The 16819-nt window shown below is 39.6% G+C and overlaps 1 protein-coding gene across 1 annotated transcript in view; it reads left to right on the top strand.

Moving 5' to 3' along the window:
* Window positions 1–5448: 5448 nt before the first annotated feature.
* Window positions 5449–16819, top strand: part of TMEM278 (transmembrane protein 278) — a 96678-nt gene continuing 85307 nt past the window's right edge. Inside the window, exon 1 of the mRNA XM_075604795.1 lies at window positions 5449–6553. Coding sequence (XP_075460910.1) covers window positions 6284–6553 — 270 coding nt within the window. The 5' untranslated portion in view covers window positions 5449–6283. The remainder of the gene's footprint in view (window positions 6554–16819) is intronic.

A 16819-nucleotide genomic window follows, 5' to 3' on the forward strand; every position in this document is an offset into this window, starting at 1 on the left:
TCATAATTGTAATCCCGGCAGGTCTAAAAGTAAAAGTGATTGAACATGCAATATTGGGAATAAGAGGCGGAGATAGATTAAGCCAACTAGCTAGGAGAATTTTTTTCTAGATCTATCAAATGAAAAGCATGTACCCCTCAGTTTTATATGATGATATTGACTTCATTCCTTTCATTAGAGACTAACACTATTCCTTTAGATATGTGTTGCCATGTTTTCATTTTGGCTACTAATCTGCCCTGCCAAACACATAAGCCCTGGTACTAGTGCAGGCAGTGTTAGGATCAATCCCCTGCAGTAAACAGCTCCTTTGAGTGACAAGGAGAGGTGGGACTAGGGTCTGTGTTCTGCTCAATCGGGTTCAGACCTGGGACCCTCCCCCGTGGTACTTAAGGGGCTGCACAGCCAAATTTAGTGGGCTAGTTCTCTCCCATGAGAGAGCGTGATTGCTGGGAGTGTGAAGTCAGGGCTCTGACTACATTCCACCCCGTCCCTCAGGGGAGAGGGACAGCTACCCTGAGGGAAGAGCAGAGGATACTCTGGAGGCCTCAAGCCTCTGGGTTGATTCCAGGGACCATCCGGTGGAAGTAATATAATCAAATCAGTTTTATGCTGTATTCTGTGTTTGAAGAATAAAGTTCCAGTTCTTTTATATACCCTTCCTGAGACTGCAATTAATCAGGGGGTAGCAGAAGTTAGTTCTCCTGCAGGGATTGCCTCCAGCACTCCTGGAGCCTGCAAGAGATGTAGGCGCCACACCAGTGACAGAGAACCAACCATCACCCCAAAAGCCTGTCCTGTCTTCCCCACTAACAACGGCGGAACCTCAGAGCTTCTATGAACCAGCAGGTAACCAGCACATGACACCCTGTAATAGTGTAATCTCCCAGAGGGTGGGGGAAGACCTCTTACATATGTTATGCACACTTAGATGAGTATTTAAGGTTCTGCATTTAATGATTGTCTAGTCCATCAGAGACATTGATATTTATAGAATCTCCATGTGTTACTCATTTCGACTGCCTAACTTATTCCTTCCTCCCCTTTCTAAATGAGCATCCTCTCTCACAGAATTGGGGTATATTTTCCTCGCCCCCCCCTCCCTTTTTCTTTGTCAGTTTCTTTCTCTCAAAATGATCTGTGCCATATAGGGAAGTAGTTATTATACACATCTCTATATTAAGATATTTTAAGTTTTCACTTTTTCATTAGTTATTAAATTGTGGTTGCTGCTTATTATATTATATTGTATTGATTGTATATATTTTTGCTTATATTAATGTTTATTGTAGGGATGCGATACCTTATTAATTTGGAGTCTATACACAAGCACACGTGTAAATCACCTATAAAGTGAGGGAAGACCCTTGTTTGACCCTTTATATTAGAGTACAGTGACTATATTCAAGTTTTTTCTATATAGAGTTAAAAGACCTTGGCTTGTTGGTGTGACTCCAATTATATGGAATCTGTAGCTATATTTTATGTAGTTTTATTTTATTTTGTCTGCTTTGGGTGATTTATTATTCAGTATGAATATCTCTTGTAAAAAGTTTTACATACCACAGTAACACAAGATTGGCGTAAAGCAGATGTGGTGCCTATTTTTAAAAAGTGAGCTAGATCAGAACCAGGGAATTACAGACCTGTAAGCCTAACATCAATAGTGGGGAAACACTTGAAGATTTAGTATGGGATAATATTCATGAATACCTAATGGATAACAAAATTATTAGTAAAAGTCAGCATGGATTTATGAAGGCTAGGTCGTGCCAAACTAACCTTTTTCGTTCATTTGAGGAGGTAAGTAGGAATTTAGACTAGGGTAATGCAGTTGATGTGGTTTACTTAGATTTTGCAAGGGCTTTTGAAATGGTTCCACACAAGAGGTTAGTGTACAAAATAAAAGAAATTGGATTCGGTAAAAATATTTGCACCTGGATTGAAAACTAGTTGAAAGATAGAGAGTTGTCATAAATGGTATCTTTTCAGGTTGGGCTAAAGTAAGGATCGGTACTGGGACCCTGCTTTTTAACTTGTTTATTAATGACCTTGAGGTTGGTATAGACAGCAAAGTCTCCATCTTTGTTGATGACACTAAATTGTGTAAGACAGTAGAACCAGAGCAGGATGTTATTTTGTAATCTTCCATCAACAGCAAGCATACAAGGATCAAATATTTTGATCCTTGCACGCTTGCTGTTGATGGAAGATACTCTTCCTGGTATCCACACGGAACTGCACAACGTCTGCAGAGTTCGACATTGACATTTGCATCCCAGCTGAGGGTGCCTCAGGTCAGTAGACGCCTGTGTTTGTGAGGCACGGGGATATAGCGACCTTCTATACCAGCAACCATATTCCCACATGGAGGTATTTTGAAAACTCCCCTCGCTGTGTGAAGCTCTGGAGATGGACGCGCCTGACAGAGCCCACACTTGAGGATATTGGTAGACACTGGAGCATCATGATTGCGGTGATATATGACTGAAATAACGTTATTACTGTAACGGTACTACTGACTCACTGTATATATTGCGATTCTAGTAAAAGGTTTAATGAATTATTGTGCGTTCCTGCGCTTTTCTCTTTTTTTCTTGTATGTAGGCGTTGAGCTACCTGAGATCGGCTGCGAACCTTGTCACTCACTTGACACTTGAGGTTTGGGACCCCATATCCTTATATTGACACTTTGGTATTTACACTATTTGTTTTGGACTTGCTACTGATTTTCATATTGTTTCTATGTGCTGCATACTGTATATCAGTGTTTTTCAACCAGGGTTCCTTGGAACCCCAGGGTTCCCCGGACGTCCATAAAGGGTTCCTTGCAATTTTCTGGTTATTTGAAAATTGTATCAAATACAGAAGAATTTACCATGCATCTGAGTTCCCAATAGGATGGTTGGGGGTTCCTCAGAATTTCACTTAGGGTTCTTTAACCAAAAAAGGTTGGAAACCACTGCTGTATATGTTTGTTAATTAGTTAGCCCCTTGTAACATTTTTGTGACACTTTTTAATGCACTGAGTTTTTTCACATAATAGAGTGTTTGATAGTGGTTTCGATTATAACACATTTTCTTTAATGTAACACCTTGGATGGCATATTTATACACATCCTTATACATTTTTATTCATACTCACTTAGCGCACAGATAATTTATTTGTCTACTTAATAAATATAGGCACACTTCTGAGTATGTAGAACTCACATTTTTTCAACCCTGTTAACTTGTGGTCAGATCTGCAATGAGGCAATCTACACCAAGCAGCGAAAGGGTTTAATAACTGCATGGTCTGGTAAAACCTTGGGGAGCAGAGCAGAACACAAATACAATTGTATGAGATTGCATTGATTGTAATCTGCTCCTTAGAGAATCTCAGTTATTGTTTAGAAATATTCCCTATCTGATTCCACCTTCCAACCTTCATTGTCAAACAGTCGTGTCTTTAGCGCATGGGAATGAAAGAAAAAAGAAAGCTTGCTAAAGGAAGAAAGTGATAGTATATTGAAAAAAAGATGTCGGTATTCCCAAGCCAGTGTCTTCAAATGGTATTCGTTTAAGTCGTATTGAAATCAGTCTTCATGAATAATCAGTCCTCTGATAGAACCATGGAAATAGAAAAAAAAATAGAGAAGGAAAAAAATCTCTGGACATAGCGGAATATTGCCTTTATATTGCCTTTATATTGCCTTTATATTGCCTTTATATTGCCTTTATATTTATGGAAATTGAAGAGTTAACTAATTCCACGCACTCACAGTTAAAACATTGTTTTAAATATGAGTGTGATGGAATTAGGTTAACTTTTGAATAGTACTTATGGTGGAGGACATACTGTACTGTCCCTTAGGCTAGGTCTTTAGTGGGTGCGACGGAGTGCGTTGCACACTGTATGTACGGCCCTCTATAGGGCCGGCCCCAGTAGCTGCCTGCGCACCCCGGCACAGTGCACAATGTTCGACCACATTTGGCGTGGGAGTGCTGGCCACATCACGGCGGCGGTTCAGCCAACGAGGGTGAATAAGCCGCATGATGTCATTGGCGCGCCCCCGCCATGCCCCCCCATCGTGTGCTGCCTGGAGTCCACCAGGTCGCACTGCTGCCAGGAACGAGCGCCACCACGCACCCCGCCGTGCGTGGGGAAAGTGAGAATATTTTGTTTGATTGTTTGCCACTTTTATATTAAATCACATTGTATTTTATAGTGCTATATTTTTGCATTAGAAATTTGCACTTCGTTATTGTGATAATATCACAAGATATTTCACTACACGGATTCACGCACATATCAAATTTGACTGATTATTTATATATTACATAGAGCAGCAGTGCGCAAAGTGGGGGCACTGGGTTTACAGAGGCCCCGCGCACTTTCCGAAGTCATTTAAATTAATGCCGGGAGAGCTGCAAGGCCTCTGTAAACTTCTCTTTACCTTGATTCAGACGGCTGCTGGTGACGCAGCTGGGTCATGTGACGTCACTTTGCCACATCATGACGCTAGGACGTCTGAGTCAAGGTAAGCAGGGGGGGGGGGGGGCGCGAGGAGAGGGGGACAGCCGGCAGGGGGGCGCAGGGGAAAAAGATTGTGCTCCCCTGACATAGAGCACTGTTTTGATACATAATATCTTTTTGTTAGTGCTGGTCTTTCATAATCACTTTCCAATCTTCAGTGAAAGCAATCTATAAAAGCACTGTGCAGCTTTCTATTGTACAGCACACTAAATAATTGCAGTATTTTGAGTTATAAAGATGCGTAATCTTCAGATAATTGCTGTGCACAATAGCTCCAGCATTGTATTTAGGTCATAGTTGGTAACCCTTTTAGGTCTTGCAAGACATTATTCTAGAATGATGTGTACTTTACACAATCATTACTGATACAACTGTCCATCAGAAAGGAAACCCCATTTCTGCATTAATTGTTCCTTCAATAATTGGTACAGAAGGCAAGTATACAGAAGCTATACCTGCAATATTGCTGCAAGAACGGGGCCCCCAGAATTGAAATCTAAGAGCCAATGTTGATACCTGTCATACAGTTTTGCAATAGACAAAGGAAGAATCAAAATACAATCATTACCCTAATAACCTTTTTGTGTGAACTGGAGGATGGGAAGGAAATGTGAATCGGTCAAAATTAAATTGGGGCCAATCATTCTGTATCTGTGCTCCAAATCCTGGATCAAATGTTACCCCCAAGAATTTAAAGCTTCCATCACAAACTATGGGCAACCACAGGTGATAAACAACTATTACGTGGTTAAAATGTACAGTCCTGTATAATCTCTCTGACAATTAAATTGTTACAATCCCAGATGTGCAGCTAATAGGGGATTAAAGCCCATCGACCGACATGGCTTCTCCTATAACATTTGTGTGTAGATATTTGCCTGGCTAGTGTCATCTTTGATTTCTTTCCTCTGCTCCATTTGTGGCACAACCAATCAAACTTCCACACCTCTCACACACATCTAAGCTCTCTTGATGGGAAACGCTCTGCTTCAATACGTCCTGACTGGGATGTGTGACAAAAGTCAAATTTGGTGTGAGAGTAATGACATTATGTTTCCTAACCTGGAATAACGTGTTGATGGAGTGAGACCCAGGTGTAGCTCTGCTTACTGCATGCTAAGTGGAGAAGCAGATGCAGTGCCAGTAGCAGCAGCAGATTGGCGAGAGGGGGAAGAGAGTTGCTTGAAGCAGGCTCACAAAGCCAAGGCTGTGAACAGCGAAGCATCGTCATTGTGAGACTGAAGCAGCGTGTTGCTAACAGGGGTGCCTTGCACTCTTTGTGTGAGGGCTCCCTTTAGATAAAGGCTGCTCTGACAAATCAAACCACATTCCTCCACCTTTCCTTTGGAAAGACAGCTGTGAGAACCTCACATGGACAGCTTGCATGCAAGGAAGTTGCACTAAGAAACTCATAGTTGTGAAAGTAAATGCGAAAAGCCTCTTAGAAATAGGAGCGAAACCTTTAGCCTGGTGAAATCCAACTCAAAAATGTGTAAGTGAGAAACTGCATCCTTGTGCGCACCCAGATTCTGCAAGGGCATTTCAATCTCATCCTCAATCCAAGTTTCTGAAACCTGATCCTTGGTCAAGAAAGAGGGGGAAAGAAGATTGCCAGAACCCGGACTGTAGGACAAACTCAGTATCTGCACTTTGTGTTAGTGGTGTACATTGACGTGCAAAGAGCTTAAAGAAGACAACGCAAAAAGACCAGAAGAGCATATATATCTTTCAAGAAGGCTTTAGGAGCAAAGGCTACTGCTAAATATGTCTGACCAAGAGATTGAGGACTTTGATGTGGACAGTATGTCGGACACCTCTCTGATGATTCCAGGCCTCCCTCCATATAACATGGAGGATCAGCTCCTACCCATGGAGTCTCGAAGCAGATGGGGGTGCTGGATTTGGACCCTGTTTGTTTCTGGCTCTAACTTTGTGGCTTTTCTAGTTAACCTCATTATCCTGGCTGTCATTTTCTCCATTGTTCTGACACCGACCATCGTGGTGGTCTATTTCGGGTTTAAATGCCACTCTAGGGTAAGTACCTTTTAAACAGCTCCTCAATGCCCAATCCAGACAGGCATCATTCACCATACACCAAACAGAATCACAAAAGCACTTTATAGAGAAACTTGCATGAGTGCAACCATATCTCCCTTGCAACTCCTGGCAGCACATTTCTTGAACCCTGGTCTAAGCAGAAGACTAAATGATGTGAATACATTTAGCACATAACGATAAAATAACTTGAACCAAGGGCTTTGAGGGGTCACCTGCATATTAACCAAGTCAGTGCCAGAAGTAGGGCAAACTTGGCATAGAGATCGACAGATTATTGTCATTGAAAGTTTGCAGGATGCTTTACAGTACATATCCATATCTGAAAAGCTGCAGTTTATGGGAAATATGCTTCCACTAATATCTCACATACTCCCCACCACAAAAAAGATGTAGTCTGCATTGCATAATGAATTGCATTGTGTAAAAAAAAACATATTTTTCTTATTGCATTCATTTAAAACACTTGAAGGGACCTGTGAGGTTTTGGAAATTCTATATACTCTTTTACATCAATGAAGGATTTTGTGGTTGGTTCAAAAAAAGATATCACAACCTGCAAGGAATCTTGCATCAGTTTAAAATAACATATCATTTTGTGATTCAAGGTTGGTGAAGAACAACATGTCCATTGTTCAGATACAACATCGGGTTTTAACTGTAGCTAGAAGGTCCATCGGAAACCAAAGAGGTTAATTGATGTAACAAAAAGGATCTATCTCTTGCCGAATGCGAAGCTATGAGATAATCCAGGATGATTTCAAACATCAGACCAGAGTATCTCCTTATTAAGGGGTTTGTTATTTGAATAGAGAATAACTCTTATGCAGACTGGAGAAATCTGCTATTTTATGAGTTTTCATTGTATAATAGTACCGAACATCTCTATTAATACTGAGCCTTCAAACAGCGATTTATGTAAACAGAACACACAGATCCCTGCACATCTGCCTTTAAAAAAAATGTTTACTTCAGTCGTTTAGCCCAAGGTAGCAAAATACAAGTGAGTCCTGGAAATGGTTAATTATGGGTAACTTGTTATTTGCCATTGCCTGCAATGTTTTTTAACTATCCCATTTTTCAAATAGAAGAAATGTTGACAGTGGTGTCGAAACGATGTGTATTCACATTATGAACAAAGTATTGCTTTCTTTTTGCACTGTTTACTTATCAAAGCATTCATGCATATTAAGGCAATAAGAACACTGCATTCCATCACGTAATATTGGCCTCTCTCTATTAGGTAATAGCCAATGAACTCCTGAAAATCTTGGTCACTTTCCATCCTAGTATCTCCTGACATTCCAGGCAGGTGATAAACCAATACATTGGCATATACATCCTCCATAAGCATAGGGGTTAAATCTGGCTGAAATGGGAAAGGATTTCACAATGTTCACTACAGCTATTGAAAGGCTGCTGGATTTTAAACTAATCTTTTTTGTATGTAAGATCTCCAAATATACATATATCTTGTTTAAAGCAATTGCCGTATTCTTGTGCTATATTGTTTACACATTGATTACCTCAAACTGTACAGTACATTATCAGTAGACTCCTAAAAATACTGTTCTGGACCTCTTATTATTTATCTATCTTGAGACGCTCCATGATCTTTAATATGCCAGTAAATCAATGTAATGGGGCACAGAGTGACAACTATTAGATTTAATACAGGAATCTATTACATGAGAAACATTAAAAAGATGTTGATGGCAAAGGTGCTATGACTTCCAATGGGCTCCAAGTCATCATGTCAAGTTAAACCTTTCCAGGTTTTTCAACTCCTTGAGTTTGGATTCATAACCATTCCTATAATCCACAGGAATGGAAATTACACACAGGATACAGATCAAGCTGTACACCTGATGACCTGAAGTCAAGTGGTAGTCTCAAGTAAAGCATTACTGTAGAGTGTGGGGAGGTATTTTTTTATATAGTTACCTCCATTGCTATTTTAACATTGTGGAATGGCTAAAAAAAAACAACAGCAGGTATTTGCTTGATGTGGCAAATATTTCACTATGTAAACAGGTGCAACTATAGTGCTTTGCCTTGTGTTTCCCTTCCACGTTCAGATTCAAAGCTCTTTTGAAAAGGGGCCACTTTATCTATTGACTCGAAATATGGTAACTTCATCCCTGTCATTCTTGCAACTCCTAAACCAATATCACATGGCTAACTATACAGTGACCGTGATCCTCACGACGTAGCTCACATGTGTAGCTTGTGATATTTTGTAATAAAAATACTGGAATAAAATGACATTTGATGTGATCACACAAAAGCTGTGCGAAATTTCCGCCCAAGGTCGTGAGCCAGGCAAATGGAGCCTTTTTTTCATTGGTGATAAAACCATGACCTAGTCGGAGTACGCAAGTGAACGCCAATGATTCAGCAAATCTGCATTCTAATTCCGCCTAATATGCTAATTGGTTTAAGCTAATTTGGGAAGTTCTCCAAAATCACTAGATTAGCTGAATGCTGCTACTATAAATAGGGCCCATCCACATGTTTCACTCACTGTCTGGTGATATCTCGCTAAAAGCTTGTGAAAATAGCAACATCTAAGACTCATTTTGTAACATTAGCCCTTTGAGGCTTGGCAAAATGTTTAGCAAAGAAGCGAAATTGGAGGTGGAAAAAAAAACGTAGAAAATGTTGCGACTCCATTTTGGAAAATTTTGCACATCTCTAGTCATAAATAGCCATTAGAAACATGATATATGGCCATTTAATCCAAATACAAGAACAGGCGAGAGCAGGAAAAGAGGAAGGTGCATTTCCCAGATACATACTGATGCTTACTCAAATTTAAAGCAGCAGTTTAAGCTGCCATTTAAAAAAAAAAATTCCATTCAATATGTGCATCAATATAATCTGCACACTGACAAGTAATAAGCTAAATTGTCGATTGATCTGTTCACCTGTGATCAGTTGGCAAAGATTCGGCTTGGGTGTTCACTAAATCACTGTTAGTGCTGCACAAGAGGACCGAAGATGCAAAGTTCAGTGTGGAAGATCATGGGACCAGACAGGCACTAGATACAATTGGTGCACTGCTAGAGAGAGGGCAAAAGGGGTGTGCCAGAGCATGTCTCAGAAGAGGAAGGGGATGTGACTTTGTAAATGGTTGCTATAGAAACAAATATACTTGCTACATTAGAATACATTAAAAATGTCTTCAATTTTTTTTTTTGCAAATGCTACAAGTATTTTCTTATAGTACAGAACTGATTTATTAAAAAAACACACACATGTAGGATATTGCTTAAACTGCAGCTTTAAATCCTTTGCATCATAGTGGGCAATAGGAAGCCAAACCGGATGGCATTGCAGCTTCCTATTGGCCCACGCAATGCTGCAGATTTAAACTGCCATTTTTTTTGCCGGAGGATACGGGGGGACTTCTCCTTTAACAAGTGTTTTATTCTACTATTTTTTTGCAAAATATCCCAAGAGCTCTAAATACCTTTTAACAGTCCTTGCACAAGTCAGAAACCATTGACATATTCTCTGTGACACTGAATTCTGAAATAGAGCTTTATGTATGGAATGAGGATTACACACAGATAATTTACCTGCAAGTGTGATGGGAGAATTAAGTGAATTGTACCTTAGATTCAAGGGATGTAATTTTCATGAAAGTTCACTTGCTGCATAACTGGTGCAGTACAGTACAATAAATATTGCCAGGTTTAAAACAAACAAACAAACAAACAAACAAACAGACAGACAGACAAACAAACAAAAATCTCTTTGCTTCCAGTGAGTTGTTTTTTGTAGGAAACTCTCTATAATTGTATTTTTTTATTTTTATTTATTCATAAAATGTTTTACCAGGAAGTAATACATTGAGAGTTACCTCTCGTTTTCAAATATGTCCTGGGCAACTGATAACACTGGATATGCAGTACAGATGTTTTGATAAATGACCTGCAATATTCCTAAATCCATCAATCAATAATCCTGTACAACAACCAAGTATCTGTATCTAGTAATTTTATAGCCTTTAGCAGTGGAAGGGACAGGGTCACAACTCAAACGTGAATTTACCACTAAAAAAGCCAGCCATTAAATCAAACAAGGGGTTAATAAATATCAATTGACAAATGACCCCATTCTGCTCATGGTTCACTTTTTCCAAAAACTCTCCTTTAGCCAGTCAACGCCTGCTTGTTAAATGGATAATAAACCTCTTCGTTTTATGTAATTCCGTAAAACGTGAAAGAGTTAGAGCATGATAAATCCTTGCACTGAAGATCTTACATCGTAATTAGGCATCTGAAGGGGAAGTGACATGCCCATGCATAGCTGCCAAAGTGCCCAGAGCTTTCCCAGGGCCTTTTCCAGTGTTGCTCTCATTGACAGCACTTTGTAATCAAGGAATATACTGTATACTCGCAAACTAATTCCCTCTGCTATTTCTTTTTCTGCCAGAGGACTGAAAGCAGAATACTAGAGCTCACCTCTCCTTTCATTCACTGTCCACATTCGTCATTACTTTTTCTTCATGTGCAGTGAACTGAATACAAGGGCTTCTCTCACCCTAAACTACTTCTTTCCAATGACATCTCCTTGACCTTCAATTAACTGAATAAAATAAGCTCTTCCCACCTTCCATTCATTCCCTTTCAGTCATGACCTGCCTTTAACCTATCATTCCTTTCAACTATTGCATCGGAAGTTTGGGGAGCGCAGGCATCACATATGTGAAATGAAGCAGATAAATACTACATAGTGTAATATGCTTCAAAAGGTATTAAATTCTAGGAGTGCAGCAAAATGGGGACTCACAATATCAAAGATAAGAAACAGCATGTCTCACAATAAATGTGGCTCTGATTAACCAATCTTGGTTTCTCTGGTAGTACCAGATGGTGGTGGTCTGGGTGTGATGTCTCCTCAATAAAAAAGAAATGATGCCTTAGTGCAACAATGTATGCAATTTCAAGTGTGTATTAAACAAATGGTACCACACTTACATATATCATACACAGCATAGACACATAAAACTAAAGATGGGTGGCTTCCGACAACCTCACCGCTCCAGCTGTTAGTCTCTCTATCCGCCAAGCTCCCGCTGTGCGTCCCGTCACTCCCGGTGGTGGATATGAAGACAGATGTTGTCTTGACAGCCTACTCCACAGACTCTACACGTTTCACTTGGCACAGCTTCTTCAGGAGTCATATTTGCTGTGTCCCGAAAGTACATATATAACGCCCTAACTGGACCCTGATTGGTTCTTGAATGGCTCTGAGCTATCTGATTGGGTGAATCCTAATAGGCTTAAAACAGACTGGGGGATGTACTAACATGAGATGTAAACATGGTATACAATGACTAACAACTATCTAGAATCAATACTAAATCTTAAAACCCTTTAATACATATATAAACAATCTAATATATAAAAAAATACATGTTATACAATGATATAAAATGGCAGAGATAGAATTTTATAAAAAAATTATATCATAAAATGTGTAAGGGAAGAAAGGGGAGATAAAAGAGATAAAAGATAAGATATCAGTAATATAATAATACATAACCACAATTCTAAATATATACTATTAATTGACAAGATTAGGCACAAATATAGGATTTAAATACACACACGTTAAAAATGAGGAAAAAACATATAATATAATAATATATATATTAACATTAATTAAAATCTAAATAAAAGTACCAATATCTATATCCACATTTAACCCTCCTGGATTCAAGGTTTTGAGACAATGAATCCAAAATGTTTATCTGGCCAAATCAAGGGAACGATTACCCCCTCTCCAATATGGAGGATAATATGTTATATTCCATTATTTGTAAGGTATTTTGGATTAGATTGGTGTGATCCTAAACATTTTAATACACACCACCAATCTAACCCAAAAGACCTTACATATAAGGGAATAGAACATATTATCCCTCATTGGAGAGGGGGTAATCGTTCCCTTGATTTGGCTAAAAGAGAAACATTTTGGATTCACCGTCTCACAACCATGAATCCAGGAGGGCTAAATGTGGATATAGATATTGGTGCATTTATTTAGATTTTTTATTAATGTTATTATATATATTATATGTTTTTTCATCATTTTTAACATGTGTATTTATATCCTATATTAGTGCCTTATCTTGTCAATTAATAGTATATTTTTAGAATTGTGGTTATTTATTATTGTATTACTGATATCTTCTCTTTTATCTCCCTTTCTTCCCTTATACCTTTTATGACGAGTTTATTATTAAGCCTTAGTTATTTTAGAGATCGCCCACTATTTTCTATTGTATATCTTATATTGATATCTCCTTATTAATTTTTAGATTTGTTGCCTTTCATGTATTGGGTCTCTTTTTCATATTTTTTTATAAAATTCTATCTCCGCGATTTTATATCATTATTGTATAACTTGTATTTTTTTATATATTAGATTGTTTATATATGTATTAAAGGTTTTTAAGATTTATTATTGATTCTAGATACAGTAGTTGTTAGTCATTGTATACCATGTTTAATCTCATGTTAGTACATCCCCCAGTCTGTTTTAAGCCTATTAGGATTCACCCAATTAGATATCTCAGAACCATCCAAGAACAATCAGAGTCCATTTAGGTCTATATAAATGTATTTTCAAGACGCAGGAAATATGACTCCTGAAGAAGCTGTGCCAAGTGAAGTGTAGAGTCTGTGGAGTAGGCTGTCAAGACAACCTCAGTCTTTATATCAGATTACTGCCCGTTCCTCTCCCTGATATTGTAATACCGAATATACTGGAAGTGACGGGACCCGCCACCGGAAGTGACGGGATGCACAGTGGGAGCTCGGCGGATAGAGAGACTAACAGCTTGAGCTGTGAGATTGTCAGAAGCCACCCATCTTTAGTTTTATGTGTCTATGCTGTGTATGATATATGTAAGTGTGGTACCATTTGTTTAATACACACTTGAAATTGCATATATTGTTGCAATATGTCATCATTTCTGTTTTATTGAGGAAACCTCACACCCAGACCACCACCATCTGGTACTACCAGAGAAGCCAAGATTGGTTAATCAGAGCCACATTTATTGTGGGACATGCTGTTTCTTATCTGAGATATTGTGAGTCCCCATTTTGCTGCACTCCTAGAATTTAATACCTTTGGAAGCATATTACACTATGTGGTATGTCTCTGCTTCATTTCACATATGGTGATACCTGCGCTCCCCAAAGCTTCCGATACATCTGTACAGAAGTAAAACCTGGACCTCTCTTCATTGGGTTGAGCTGTGATTTTTTCACTTTGTGATCCTTTGCACATGCACTTTATATATTACATTTATTAGTGCACATTATAAACACTGTTTAGTGATTTAATATTTTTACTTATTTATCACGTTACTTACACTCTGTATAGGAGTGCCTAAGCACTTTTTTGTCATTGTCACTTTCACTATTGCAGCAGAAAACGGCAATCGAATGTATTCATATATTATAAAAACGATATAGGCTTTATTGTTCATTCTTAAAACATATTTTCAGAATTCAAAAACAAGGTTTAGGAACATAATTCTCTTTAATTTCCCAATATAAAAAATATAATTTTATATTATGCTATTGTATCTGATGTTCTAAATATACTACATCTATTTGTGCCTTATAAAGAAATCACGATGATACTATAAATATCATATAACTTTATAGGTAGGGTTGCCAGGAGGCTTCTCCAAAAATTCTGAACACAATGGTGAAAGGTGCGACGTGCTCGAGACATACACATCCACACACACACACACCCCCCTCTCCTCCATCTGCTCTATGCTGTTTCCTCCTCTCCTTGGCCCCACCCCTATAGATCCTGACACCTCCTGATTGGTGCCATTAACCAGCAACTAGTCAGAATGAAGGAAAGTACCCGGCTCTCTTCCTCTCCGGTGAAAGCCTGTGGCCCTCTGTCAGGAATCCACTCCAGGGTTTGGCTGGAGCCCATCCATCCAGAGCTTTGCAGGTTCCAGACAAACTATTCCCTGCTTCTGCAATCACCTGCCTCCTGCTGCCTCCTGTGCAGCTCTGGCCTGATTGGCCGCCTGTGCTATTTAGTGCCTGATCCGCCCTCAGGAAGTTGCTGGACATAGTCTTTGCAATCCAAGTTGCAAGTAACTGTGCATGTCACAGACTCTGTGTTTGACCTGCTGGGCTCCTTGTGCCTTGTATCCTGCTTCCAGTCCCCGGCATCCCAAGGCCTTCTTGCATAGCAGCCCTGGCGCTGCTTTCCCTGTTCCTGGCAGACTTCGCCTTCGCTGCAGCGGCTACGGTGGTTTCCCCAGCGTTTCCTGTGGCGTGTCTGCACCTCTGGTTCCTGCTTCCTCCAAGTGGAGTGTACTCCTGGCCTTTTCCTGATGCACTGCAGCACCTTCGCTGAAGCATCTCCGCTGCAGTGACTTCTCTCAAGGTTCTAGCCTCCTGTGCTGATGTACCTTCACCCAAGATTTCCTGTTGATGACCTCGGCTTGTTTCCTCGACCACCGCTCCTGTGCCGCCTGCCTTGACCCCTGCCTGGATAACGTTAACCCTACTTTCTCCAATCCTGACCTGGCTTTGTCTGATTATGGAATCCGCACTCCGGATCTGACTCCGTGGCTTAAGATCGGTGTTTATACATCCCCACCTCAGCCCCACGGTCCGGTACCAGTTTGTGGCAAGCACGTGCGTTACACCCTCAAAGCCGGTCAGGTCACTATGTCCAGAGAGGTAATACCGGACACATACATATCCGGTATTCCCTCTTTTTTTACTGGACAGAGTATCCAAATAAGGATAGTCTAGTTCAATACTGTACACCTGGCCACCCTATGGGTTATGTCATTATTTTTGTTTAAAGCTATAGATACTACATTTTCTAGAGTTAGATTACAATTGGTTAGTTTTGTCCAATGGATCCAATTTTCAGTATCTATTGGTAACCACAACCTTGCTGCTATTTTAGTATCTGGGTTTTCTGATACAATAGCTTTCTGAAATTTATTTTAATCTTTTTTATTATTATTATAATTATTATTTACCATGTCCCCCTCCACCTCCTGAAGGTAAAACTAGATTACCCACTCGCTGATCTCTGTCTAGTTTTGTTGTTGACAACACTAGAACGGACACGCTGAAATTAGTCTTCTTACAAATTATCGTCACTTCTTCATCTAATTAGTAGTTTGGAGTACTTCTGGTCAGACTAGTGTCACTAATTATTCTCTCCACTGCTGTAGGAGCTTGGAAAATAGTGTTGCAAATCCAATGAAGGAAACAATCAATGAGTGTGTACATGAGTAGCAAGCAGCACGTAGCACTTGTACAGTAGGTGGTTACGAAGGGTAGAAATCCTGATGAATTACCTTGGCTACATCTCCCTTCATTGTAATAATTCATTCTCTGACTCCACTCTGACCAACACAATTTTGCAGTTAGTCCAGTATATTTCCCTTGATTATATATAAAGCTACCAAATGTCAGTTTTCAAATGTATGTGCAGAAGCACAGATACTGTAGGTCAAATACAGACCACGTCAAAAGCTTCTCTTTTAAATAAAGTATCACAGATTACATTTTTAGATCCGATCCGTATTTACTCAGCAATATTTTGCTGCCATGTACAAATCTGTCTTGGCTGAGCCTTCAATCTAGAAAGTATCTACAGTATTCTGTGGTATCTATTCTGTAGTTATAGTGTCTATGAGCTCTGTGTCCATTCCTTTACCTCTGTACAATAACAAACACTATGCAATTAGAGACATGGGTATGATTTGGGGGCAAATTGAAATCAAGTATATATTGTGCATTTTGTGACTCATGATTTAATCAGGAATTCTGAAAAATTGCGAGAGAAAAAAATGTTTGTCTCTGTTTCGCACCAGATCTCAGACTCAATGTACTGGGTTTTTTTTGTAGATAAAAAGGAGCAATTCAAGCTGTTTTTTTCTTCTGCATTTTTTAAAATACAGGATTGAAGCAGGGTGTCTCCGGAACTGAACCCCATTCATTTCAGCTCAGGGGACCCCCTGCTTCCAGAGATAGAAACCTCCAAAGGGGGTGCCATATCTCCTGCAGTTTTCTGCAGTTTAAAGCTCCTGCATCACATGAGCCAATAGGAAGCAGCACCGGGTGACGTCACGGCTTCCTATTGGCCTGCAGGGTGTGGCAGCTTTGAAAATCAGCCATTATGTGAACCCTGGAGTGGCTACCAGCACTTACTATGAAGGTAAGTACC

Source organism: Ascaphus truei, chromosome 6 (assembly GCF_040206685.1).
Source record: "Ascaphus truei isolate aAscTru1 chromosome 6, aAscTru1.hap1, whole genome shotgun sequence".
Classification (NCBI taxonomy): Eukaryota; Metazoa; Chordata; class Amphibia; order Anura; family Ascaphidae; genus Ascaphus; species Ascaphus truei.